Source organism: Mus pahari, chromosome 7 (genome assembly GCF_900095145.1).
Source record: "Mus pahari chromosome 7, PAHARI_EIJ_v1.1, whole genome shotgun sequence".
NCBI classification, from domain to species: Eukaryota; Metazoa; Chordata; class Mammalia; order Rodentia; family Muridae; genus Mus; species Mus pahari.
In genome coordinates, this window is record NC_034596.1 from 65426714 (window position 1) to 65439719 (window position 13006).

General features: G+C 39.8%; 1 protein-coding gene across 3 annotated transcripts in view; it reads left to right on the forward strand.

Annotated features, from left to right (window-relative positions):
• Atl1 (atlastin GTPase 1) overlaps positions 1–13006 on the forward strand; it is a 73868-nt gene that overhangs the window by 27450 nt on the left and 33412 nt on the right. For all 3 annotated transcript variants that reach the window (XM_021202110.2, XM_029540940.1, XM_029540939.1), the window contains one exon: positions 8093–8340. In XM_021202110.2, the coding sequence (XP_021057769.1) occupies positions 8093–8340 (248 nt within the window). The remainder of the gene's footprint in view (positions 1–8092; positions 8341–13006) is intronic.

Consider the following 13006-nt stretch of genomic DNA (forward strand, 5'->3'; position numbering starts at 1 on the left):
CACACACACACACACACACACACACACACACACACACACACACATATATATATATATATATATATATATATGGCTATAAATTTTTCTCTAAGTGGAAATTTTATTCTAAGCTATGCTGATGTAATTTATTGTCATTGGGTTAATTAACTATCCTCAGTAGTTTCTTGTTTTACTCTTAACTATGAAATAGACTTTCTCACATGATTGTTTGTTAAATGTTATCTTGGGCTTTATTCTAGTCATTGTGTATCGTGCATCAGCACTGCCTTCTGTGGTAACAGAGATGTTCTAGCCCTGCAGTGGTCCAATGTGAGTAGCCACAGACCAAGTGTGGCAGTTGAACATAGGAAATATGACCAAGTGACAGTGAGGAACCAAATGTTTAATGTATTTAAATTCAGTTGTCTAAAGTTTTATAGTCACATATGGCTAGTAGCTACAATTTAAAGCAATTCATGATCTAGAATACCCATAATTTGAATTGTTTCTAGATTTTTAAAAAAATTATGTATATGAATGTTTACCTGAATACATGTCTGGGCATCACATGAATGAAGTATCTGCAGAAGCCAGAAGATGGTGTCAGACCCTCTGGCCCTGGAGTCATAGATGACTGTCAGCTGCCATGTGAGTGCTGGGAATTGAACCCAGATCCTCTGGGAGAGAAGCTAGAGCTCCTAACTGCTGAGCCATCTCTCTAAACTTCAATAGTTTGAACATTTTTGAAGCCTACTTTATATTCCAAAATAGTATCAATTTTGTGAGGGCATATGCATGCACGTGCACATTTGTGTGTGTGTGTGTGTACATGAGCGCATGTGAATAAGCACGTGCATGTACAAGCCATATGTCATTCTTCAAGTACCATTTGTTTTGCTTTTTAAACAGTTCTGTCATTTGGCCTGGAACTAGCCTAGGCTGGCCGAGCAGCGAGCCCCAGGAATCTGCCTGTTTCTATCTTGCCAGCACTGAAGTTACACATGTGCATCACCACGCTTGGCTTTTTCTTATGGATCTAGAGATTTAACTCATATCCTCACTTTACAAAGCAGGCAACTGAGCTTTTTCCCCAGCCCATGCTTTCTAACTGTCCATAGTATGTATTTTCTATATCCCTTATTAGCTCAGACTTTCTCAATGCATAGTTCATTCTCTCCCATTTACTAGCAAGGTTTGGACTTTTTAAAAAGATATATTTATTTATTTCATGTATATGAATACACTGCAGCTGTCTTCAGACACACCAGAAGAGTGCATCAGATCCCATTACAGATGGTTGTGAGCCACCATGTGGTTACTGGGATTTGAACTCAGGACGAGCAGTCAGTGCTCTTAACTGCTGAGCCATCTCTCCAGCCCAAGGCTTGGACTTTTTAATCTGTCAGATACCACAAGCAGATTGACATTTTAAAATGATCAGATTGGTTGGTACATTTGTCAAGTCTCCCTTCTTTTCTGTTAAGCTTTACTTAGATACTTTTGAACTATTAAGAATCTACCAATACGACAGCATCATGTTTTCTTGATGAATTTGGCCTTTTATTTTTGTATAGTAGGCCTCTAGAGTAATATTTTTTGCCTCAAGTTTTTTTTTTGTCTGATACTAACATAAATGCTTAATATTTTGTTTGCTGGTTCCATTTGTGAACCTATCAAATGCTACCTATAAAATGAATCCTCTTGCCTGCCATATTTCGGGTGATCTCTTGAATAGTGGTTGTTGTTGGAGAACTTATCTGAGCATGAGTACTGTCCTGAGTACCTGGCCATCTGGCTGAAGGGTTAGGAGTTGGGGTGATCCTGGAACCTCTGTGTGGCTGCTGTCTGCTCACATTTCTCGGGGTCTGCTGGATGGTGACGGTGACTTTGCTTCACTGTCTTCCCACTATTCTCAGTGCCTTTCTTTGACAAGGTTCAAACTAGAACAATGTTAAGAAAAACTAAGTCACCTAGTGCTGTAGCTTCCAGTTTGTGTTTTCAGTCTCTTCACACAGAGAAGAGCTGGCAGTGGTGGGGAGAGCAGAGCAGGGCAGACAGTACTGCAGATAGAGTAGCCACTCTCCTCAGAGTACCTCACCCAGACGTGACCAGAGGGCTGGGTAATTCTGTAGGAAGAAAATCCTCCTAAAGCTAGCTCCTGAGTATTTCTAAGTCTACACATGTTTGATTGTCCTTCTTAGAATTTCACTTTCTGTCTGCTTTTTTTTTTTTGCTTAAATATATAAATGTTTTTCTTATAATTAGTTTTTTTTTATACTGTGACTTCAAATGAGTGTATATTTCACATAAAATACCTGTGTCACAATTTACAGTATCTTATGACTAGGTTTTTAGATTATTTCTGATTGCTCACCATATAAATAATGTTGCTATCAAGCTTTATATAAATACATATGCACCATCCTGATAATTTTCTTAGAAGAGATTCAAGGAAATGGAATTGTTTTGGGCAAAAAATTCACATATTTTTAATTTTTATTGATTCCAATACCAAGTATATGTATAGTGTGCACACACATAGACATATATACATAATTAATTAATTTAATGGTTATAATAATTCCTTTTTAATTAACGTGTCTTTGCTAGGGAAATAGAGGTTCCCCTGTACTCCTACCAGGAGTTTGAGTGTCGTTTTGCTTTGAGTTTCTTACTTTTTCTTCTGAGGTATGTGCATACAGTGCTCTCAGTGTGAAGTTAAGAGCAAACAAATGCTTAGGTATTTATGGTCACTGGCATATTTTGGATGATTTATGCAATTTTGCTTCCAAATAAATAAAAAGAGTAAGGCTAAGTGATGTCCTTACTCTTCCCAAGGCTTTGAGGTTGCATGACTACATTACTGCTTTTAACCCTGGTCCTCTGCAGTATCAGCAGCGCAGAATACCTAAATGTCTACATGGTGGCACTTTAAGATACACCGTTATCTTGCTACAGCCCAAAGCTCTGCTCTTGCTCTGAGACTCATCTTCATGAACCAGCATTGTGTAAACACTGTCTGCTGTGTGGTGTCACTGTGGGTGCATTCTCAGCACTTAACTCAGACAGAGGGTCTGCCCTTCAGTAGAAGCTCAGGCTCTGGCTGGGCAGTGGTGGTGCACGCCTTTAATCCCAGCGCTTGAGAGGCAGGCGGATTTGGATTTCTGAGTTCAAGGCCCGCCTGGTCTACAGAATGAGTTCCAGGACAGCCAGGGCAACACAAAGAAACCCAGTCTCGAAAAACCATGAGTAGATAGATAGATAGATAGATACACAAAGAAACCCAGTCTCGAAAAACCATGAATAGATAGATAGATAGATAGATAGATAGATAGATAGATAGATAGATAGATAGATAGATAGATAGATAAGCAAGCAAGCAAGCAAGCAAGCAAGCAAGCAAGCAAGCAAGCAAGCTCAGGCTCTCATTAGACACAATACTTTAAAGAAAAGTAATAGTCCTTTATGTTTTTGTTGCCAAGATAGTTTTCTAGGCATCGTGTATTTTCTCTAAAATATCCCCAGAGTACTCAAAGTTAATTATCAATCTTGATTTAGTATTTCCTGAATAGATAAAATATAGTTTTTCCTTCCTTCCTTCCTTCCTTCCTTCCTTCCTTCCTTCCTTCCTTCCTTCCTTCCTTCTTTCCTTTCTTCCTACTGAGTTTTACAATTAAGAAAATAATTAAAACTTTCTGATAAGAATTTCTATTATACAGTAATGATTATTTGTTCTTACTCTAAGTTTTTCAGATTTTTTTTCCTTTCTGCATATTAAAATTTAATAGCTGAGTACCAGCTTCCAGTGACTTAGAAATTTCACATAAGATTAAAATTTTCCTGCTTAGAATACAAAACTCAGTGTGCAAAAAGTTGAAACAGTATGTTTATTTCCTTCTCAATTTTCTGGTGTTGTGATAGAATACCTGAGATTGAATTTTTTGAAGAAAGATGTATTGTGACCCGCTTCCTTCAGGTGGATAAGTGCATGACCATATGGGGCCATGTCTAATGAGAGCCTGCTCTTGTGTCCTGACAGAAACCTGCAGGGCAAGGGTGGGTGTTAAAGAGACAACACAGAGCCGGGCTTGGTGGCACATGCCTTATATAGTGTATTTTGACAAATCTCATTCCCTTCCCTTCCCTTCCCTCCATCCCCTCCCCTTATCCAGCCCTCATGCCTTTTCCCTCTCAGCTTCATGTGCTCTGCTTTTGAACCCTTTAGTGCCTCCCACGTGCATGGGTAAAGGACCATCTATTGAAACAGGAGTAGCTTCTCAGAACCCACATCCCTAAAGAAACCGACTGCCTCTCCCAGCACCTATCAGTTGCCAATAGCTCCTCAGCTAGGAATGGGACTGCATAAGCCCCATCCTTGCTGGGACTTCACTAACTTGATCTTGTGCAGGTCTTGTTCATGTAGTCATATAGCTGATGTGAGTCTGTGTGCAAGGACCCTGTCGTGTCTAGCAAATACTGGTTTGCTGCATCTGGATCTTACAATCTTTCTTGCTTCTCTAGATGATAGGATTAAAAAAAACACATGCCACCACACCTAGATATCACTATATTTTAATTATTGTGCATTCGAAATGTCAATGGCTAGTGCTATAAGTCCTCCAACTTTGTTCTCCAGGATTTCTTTGTTGGCCTTTGTTTTTTTGTGTTTCCATCTGAACTTGTTAATTAGTGTAAGAAATATTGCTGAGAATTTGGTTATTGTTATAGCTAATCTAGAAATCAAAGGGATTGTTGCCACATTTACAGTATAGAATCTTTAAGTCTGGGAACATTTGTATTTGTATTAAAGTGCTGCTTTGTATTTTCCTTAGAGGTCTGAAGTACCTGTCATTGATTGCTGTAGTATATTGTCATTGATTGCTGTAGTATACTGGCATTGATTGCTGTAGTATATTGTCATTGATTGCTGTAGTATATTGGCATCATGATGGCTTACTGTGTGCTCCTCTTCCCATTTCCACAGTTAGATGCAACAGGCTGTGATAGTAGCATTTATCTCATGGCACTTTGCAAATACTGCAGATCTGAACACTTTCTCACCCATTACAAACTTGCACTTAAGTTTATTGCCAAATGCGTCACAATTATAATGTCATGTAAATGACATTTCTTACTCAGAAATTGAAGCTTAATATATAAAGTAAAATTCATTCTTTCAGTGTACTGTCCTATGACTTTGACAAGTTTGTAAAGTCATGTTATGAGACTGTAACCAGAATATAATCTTTATATTACTCCATATACCTTTGTCTCTCTTTGTAGTCAATTTCATCTACTCCACTTCTAGCCACCACCAATCTACTTAGTCTACGTTGGCTTTTCATTTGAATGGGACCATGTAACATATTGCCATTTAAGTGAGATTAATAAGGTTAAATCACGTTGCATGAATCAGTCGTTTATTCCCTTTCGTCCATGAATAATATCCCACTGTATGAATATGAATATTGTTTATTTAATCCCCAGCTGAGGATCATTTGTTTACTGTTTAAATTTTAACTAATATGAATAAAGCTACTGTAAACATCTGTGGATAAATTTTTGGTTTTCATTTACTTTGGATAAGTTTCAACAAGTGGTATTTCTGGGTCTTTGGGTATGCAACTGTGAGAAAGAAACTGTACATGTGCTGCACAGTCTGGCCTTCTTACAAGGAAAATAGCAGCATTCTGTTGGATTCACATTCTTGTCAGCACTTGGTTCTCTGTTTCTTTCTTATATGTGTACAGTATTATCATTTTTATTTTTCAGCTTATAATATAATTTCAGTATTTTCCCCTTTCCTTTCTCTAAGCTGTTGCCAGCCAGCCTCAACACCACAGGGTAGACTGTGGCCGAATGTGAAGTCAACCATTGATCACTTAGCAAACTTTTTCTGAGGGAATAAAGCTTGATTTACTGAGGCCAACACTCCCTGTGACCAATGAGTAACTCTCTGAACTCTTTAAGTTTTGGGGGGCTCTAGAGAAGGAAAAGAGAAAAATGGGGAGGGGGGTTGAGAATCACACATTCACACACAAACACACACACATTCACACACATACATATTCACACATACATTCACACACACATATTCACACACACATATTCACACACACATATACATATATTTGGTGGATGAAGCAAACTCCAACAAGTTGACTCCAACAACTTTTTTTCTCTTAACCACCTAAGACAGAGTATTCTATGTGAAAAAAAGATGACCTCATAACTACAAGTTACACATTCTCTAAAAACAGTCACCCCAAAACATATTTTTTCAAAAAACAGATTAAAGTCATTACATAAAAGGGAATTACGAAAGGATTATTGATTATGAGATCTTTTGAAACTTAGCCCTAACTAAACATTTCCCAGCTAGTGTTCTCTCCACAAGCTCAACATAATCCCAAAGCAATAATTCTTTCGTCATTGATTAACAGAATTTAAGCAAGCCAGTTTGTAGTATGTATTTACCAAGAAACAGATCACCATCTATCTTACGCCTATTTTTGAAGTCTTGTTCAGTTAAACTGGCGAAACATTTGCTCTCTGTTCTTATACTCATTATAGATTATTTACTCTTTATTCATAACTCTGCCTTTTCATGGTGTACACTGAAACCTGTGGTCATGTCCATAGAGCACAAGATCCAGGAACTCAGACTGGACCTAGAATGAAATGTTTTCTTTGATCATTAACTTGTCCCAAGTCTTTTTCTCTTCCAAGTTCAATTACGTGTGTGTCATGCCTGAACGCTCACTGCACTTACTTCTAAACTATGCAGCCTTTACTTACTGTTCTACAAGGAGGGGCACATTCTACTTTTAGTTCTAGCTTTATTATGTGTTTCAGGCAAAACAACTTAAATCATCTCCTTAAACTTTCTATCCACTACTCTAACTTCCTAAAACTATTTAAATCAAATTAGGAATTAATTTATCTAAACAATATTATCTCATGAAAGTTGATCTTCATGTTGATCTACAGGAAAATTTGCCCAAGAGTGGGCTTTCATCCAGGAAGTAACCACACTAGGCAGTCTAGGCAGTGAAGGTTTCCCCATGGCCAGTCACACCAGGCCAGATACACAGCAATGATAAACATGAGAAGGCACATCAATAGCAGAAGCAATTCTGGGACAAAGCCCCTGGGGCTGTGCCTCTCCAGAGTACACCCATCGAAGCTATGAGGAATGGTAGGCTTTGTCCAGGAAGCTCACTTGCCCACTGCAGCTCCTCCTGCATGGCAGCAGCACTAAGCCCTCCTTTATACCCTACATGCTCTCTTTCAAGTTCATGGCCTCTTTTCTCATTAATTGTTAGTTATATTCATATATGTATATACATATATTCCTAAGTATATCATGTTCAATTGGTATAATGTTGTATGTATCAGGACTGACCATTTGACACTGGATAACTAATTAGTGTGTTGGTTGGAGTTCTTTGTGTAGGATTGAGACCTCATGAACTTTTTCTGTCCACTTTGGCATGTCTGTTTGGATGGTGATGTTGGTGAGACTTTATGGTTGTGGCTTTTGATATTACTAGGAGATATTACATGGAGTTTGCTGTGAGATATTATATAATATCTAGGGATCTAGGGATGTGACCACAGGTTTCTCTGTGCACCATGAAAAGGCGGGGTTATGAATAAAGAGTAAATAATACGTAATGAGATATTACATAATATCTCCCAGCACACTCCATGGTCCTCTGATTCTTACTGTCTTTCGGTCCTCTTTTCCATTATGCTCCCTGAGCTGTGGGTGTGTCTGATAGATGTGGCTATTGGGAATGGGCTCCATAACACTATAGTTTGATTGGTTGTGGTTTTCTGTTGTGGTCTTCACAAAGAGAATTTTCCTGATGAGGGAGAAGTGAAGACTCCATCTGTCGGGGTGTAAGGACATTTAAATGCTTAGATTTTTGTTAGAGATTATGCTAGCACACATAACTTGTGCTAACCAAGCCTCTAATTGGATCTAAGACCCTCTCAACAAGAGGAAAACCGTTCCTGGTACTGGAAACCTACTACTCAAGGACAGTGAAGTCATGTATCTCAGCATTTTGAGATAATTAGCTGAAATAACTGGTATATTGTTCAACAGGTGGGTTTTCAGAGAAGTCAAGTGACTGGAGCTCAGAAGAGGAGGAGCCAGTGAGAAAGGCAGGACCTGTCCAAGTCCTCATCGTCAAGGACGACCATTCCTTTGAGTTAGATGAGGCTGCACTGAACCGGATCCTTCTGTCTGAGGCCGTCAGAGACAAGGAGGTGGTCGCTGTGTCTGTTGCTGGAGCCTTTAGAAAAGGGAAGTCCTTCCTGATGGACTTCATGTTGCGGTACATGTACAATCAGGTAGGGAAGGGTGCGTAAAGTCATTGTTCCTGGGCCCCTTCACATTGTGTTCTGTTTCTGTCACCATGGGCACCTGTGTAAAGGCTGTGGTGTATATTCCAACCACAGTGCTCTCTGGAAGCTAACACACACATGATTGTTCCTGGATGCTACTATGCAGCATTTACCTGATGATAGAACTTATCTTTTGGCTTTAAAGATTAGCATAATCGGGCTGGTGAGATGGCTCAGCAGGTAAGAACACCTGATTGTTCTTCCAAAGATCCTGAGTTCAAATCCCAGCAACCACATGGTGGCTCACAACCATCCGTAACAAGATCTGGCGCCTTCTTCTGGAGTGTCTGAAGACAGCTACAGTGTACTTACATATAATAAATAAATCTTTTTTAAAAAGATTAGCATAATCATATAATGATGAGCTGTTACAGTTTTAAAATGTTAAGCTTTTACCATAAAATTTTCTTTTTCATGGTTTCCCCACAATGTTTATGATGACATTCTTAGAGCTCGAGGCAAAGGGATTTGACAGTGAGTGCTTGGGTGCCAGTGCCTGTGTTCTTCACTGACACTAGAGTCTGGGTTTATCTTCTCTCTCTCTCCCTCCCCCCCCCCTCTCTGTGTGTGTGTGTGTGTGTGTGTGTGTGTGTGTGTGTGTGTGTGTGTGTGCTTGCTCTTCCTAGCCATTCATCACTCCATGATACTGAAAAACCTCAAAACCTCAAATTAAATTGCTAACGTCAGTGTACTTTCTCAATATAAATTAGGCATTACTCATAGCATTTTTAAAAAATAAAATACACACAGAGAGACACAAATATGAAATGTGCACTTGTTTATTTTTATAAATATGCATCCCTGTACAGCCTAGAACTCAAAACAGAGCACTGCCATTCCCCCCAGAAAGTTCCTTCCCAGACGTCCTAATCCGTTCTCACCTTGTGCCATCCCCAGAGCCAGCTGACAGTGTCTGACAAAATCATGTGGTACAGAAACATGACTCCAAGGACCTTGACTATACCAAGTGCAGAAGGGCCAATGGGAAGCTAGGTCGAGGCTAGAGGTCAGCAAAGGAAACAGTCTGGCATTGCCCCACAGCAGATTCCAGTACAGACGTGGAGTGTTGAAGCAGAAGAGCTATACCACCTAAAGAACTTTGTATTCCGAAGCACTTGAGATCGGGACAGAAGAATTGCAAGTTAAGAGTTACCTGGCCTGGAATAATGGCGTACACCTTTCATCCCAGCACTCAGGAGAGAGGCAGGTGGATCTGCATGAGTAGATGCCTGGTCTACAAAGCAAGTTCTGGCACAGCCAAGACGAAACCCTGTCTAAAAAAAAAAAAAAAAATCATTAGCCTAGACTGCATAGCAAGTTCCAGGCCAGTCTGAACCACATGACACGACTATGGCAAAAGGGCTTTGACCTGTGTGTTTATAGCATGGTTATCCATTTTCAGTTTGATCTTTTATGTATGAAGTATTTTAAGACAACTTTGAGGCTAACATTTATCCAGTGTTAGTTCAAACAAATAAAGAACAGAAGCACAAAAATAATTCAATCTTTGAAAGCAAGCAAAACTCTTTTAAACCCCGATTCCTAGCATATACCAAAGGTGTTATTGTACTTAACATAGAAGGAATATTAATGCACATTCTCTTCAGATCAAGTTGCCTGTGATAAAGAGTGCTTGCTTGGATCCTCTTTTTCTCTGTCTGCACCCAGCTGAGCGTGAAGAGTGAGAGGCAGAAGGTGACCCCACTGACGGTGTGGACCTATTCTTGTCCCGCTGCTGCACAGACTACTATCACTCATGTTAGAATGGGGAAACTTGATTTTTTTTTAATTAGATATTTTCTTTATTTACATTTCAAATGTTATCCCCTTTCCTAGTTTCCCCTTCAGAAACCTTTCCGCCTCCCCCTGTTCACCAACCCACCCACTCCCATTCCTGGCCCTGGCATTCCCCTATACTGGGGCACAGATTGTTCACAGGACCAAGGGCCTCTCCTCCCATTGATGACCAACTAGGCCATCCTCTGCTACATATGCAGCTGGAGCCATGAGTCTCTTTGATTGGTGGTTTAGCCCCTGGGAGCTCTGGGGTACTTGTTAGTTCATATTGATGTTCCTCCTATGGGGCTGTAGACCCCTTCAGCTCCTTGGGTCCTTTCTTTAGCTTCTTCATCAGGGACCCTGTGCTCAGTCCAATGGATGGCTGTGAGCATCCACTTCTGTATTTGTCAGGCTCTGGCAGAGCCTCTCAGGAGACAGCTATATCAGGTTCCTGTCAGTGAGCACTTGTTGGCATCCACAATAGTGTCTGGGTTTGGTGACTGTGCAAAACTTGATTTTAAATGTGGCAGGTGATGTTCTCTTTTATCAGGAAAACTGTTGACTTTATTTTATGCTTGAACCATAGTAGTCAATAATTAATCATTAAATATGTAATGAATGCATGCCTGAAAGAATGAAACATGCTAAATTTTTAATCTTCCAAAATCACTATATGTGGATTTATCTCTTATCTTTTAAAATTATTTTTCTAGGATAGAACTTTTGTAATATCATATAGTTCATTGTCCTCAGTTAATGTCAAAATAATGTTGTTTTTCTTATTCATAACCATCACAATGTATCCATTGAAATATACTTCCCAACTGTTTTTTTTTTTATGTATCATGTTTTGATTAATTTAAATATCTGCATTGGCCAGTTAGTAACAGTTGACTCCTTGCATTGTATTAGGTACTATGGAGAATACCAAAGGAGATAGACTTTTATACTTAGGCATATTATGGTTTGGATAAGGAGGCAGAATTAAGATTGGTGAAAAGATTGGAGTCATGCTCAACTCTAAAGGACACCTGACTCACACGCCTTCTTCCCAAGGCTTGCGGATCATTGTAGAGAGACTGGAACGAGTTTTAAAGCCAGATATAGTGAATGACTGCAAGGAAACAGTGTCTTCTAGACACACAGCTACGCATATGAACTCACAGAGGCTGTATCAGCACACACGAGACCTGTGCAAGCTCACAGTAGCCCAACATGGAGAGGGGAAGTGGACACCCTCCCTGGGGAGCTGTTGGCAATTGATAGCTGTCCAAGATCAAGGTGAGGGGGGATCGAAAGGACATTGTAGACTAAGGACAATAGATGTGCTCTTTGCATTAAACAAAGGGTACATCTTCCATGGAGTGGATCTTATACTGAAAATGAAGACATAAGACTGAATAGCTCAGGTGGCAGAACCCATTATTATGTTTTTAATAAGGATCTAAAATTGCTTTATACAATAAGACCAGATATAACACATACACCCCCTCCTCCCAAGGCTCAGCCATCGTTGTGGAGGAGGGGTGGGAAGGTTGTGTGAGCCAGAGCTGAGGATGATTACAAGGAAACTGTTTTCTGGGCACATAAGGGCAGTTGCTCTCGTGAACCCACAGCTGCATAAACCGTGCTTGTTCAAGCCAGACAAAATCTCAGTGCACAGGCAGAGGTGGTAATTTAGTTAATACAAGGTTTCTAATTCAAGGATTATTATAAAGAGGTCTTCCAAAAATCATAATTTATCCTCTATAACAAATACCAAAGTGAGTATAGCTACTATTACCCAATTGCTAAATCTAAGTGATTCTTTGTATTTCTTGTCTCACCTGGCATCTATTTCTGACATAATTTTCAGTTTAGTTTTTTTCTTTTGGATTCTCAAATCCCTCTTGTATTTGTTCCTCCGGTGCCCTTCCCCACGTCTTGGATGGGTTCAGGCCCACAAGCATGTTTTGACTTTTATAGTATCCTTCTTGTCAGTCCTTCCTGTTATCTCCCTTGCTAGCTCTTTACTACCTCTAGAATAATGTCTCTCCTCATAGTTTTGATGGTGATTCCCTCTGGGATAAACACCTATACCAGGTGCCGTTCTTGGCCTTTAGAATCCTCAGTCTAAGCTCTCTCTACCCACCTTTGTTCCTCCACTCCCTGTCCAAAGCATTCGTGTACGCCCTCAGGCAACACCCCCTTCCTTACTCGTTTCCTCCTTTCTCCTCCCTTCCTTCTTTACTTGACTTATTCTTTGAATGTCTTCAAGGTATTTACCTGGACAGTCCCTAAATAGCCTTCTAGCACCACCTTTTCCTTGAAGTCTTACCCCATCAAAGGTTAATGGTTCTGGAGAGATAGTTTAGAGATCTAAGAGTGCTCACTGCTCTTCCTGAGGACCAGAGTTCAGTTCCATCACCCTTGTCAGGCAGTCCACAAGCTCCTGTAACTCTAGCTAGAGGGGCTCCAGCACCCTCTTCTAGCACCTGCACACATATGTGTATACTCATCCCAGGCACACACACATATGTAAATGAGTGAAATAATGAGCTGTTCTATTTCCTGTTTCTACTTTCTATAGTCTTGATATATATCAATCTCAGAATGGAAATATATATAAAATACATATTTTACACGTGTGTATGTGTATACATTGTAATGATGTTAGCCAGAACCTAACCTAACCATATCAGAGAGTTGCTCCTCTGTAATTACTTTTGAGTGAATAAAGTGATTATCCCAATGTAACAGATATGCATACGTTTTTCCTTTTGAGTCAGAGAAAGAAAAGTGTTAAAAGGATAAGAGAGGGGGCTGGAGAGATGGCTCAGTGGTTAAGAGCACT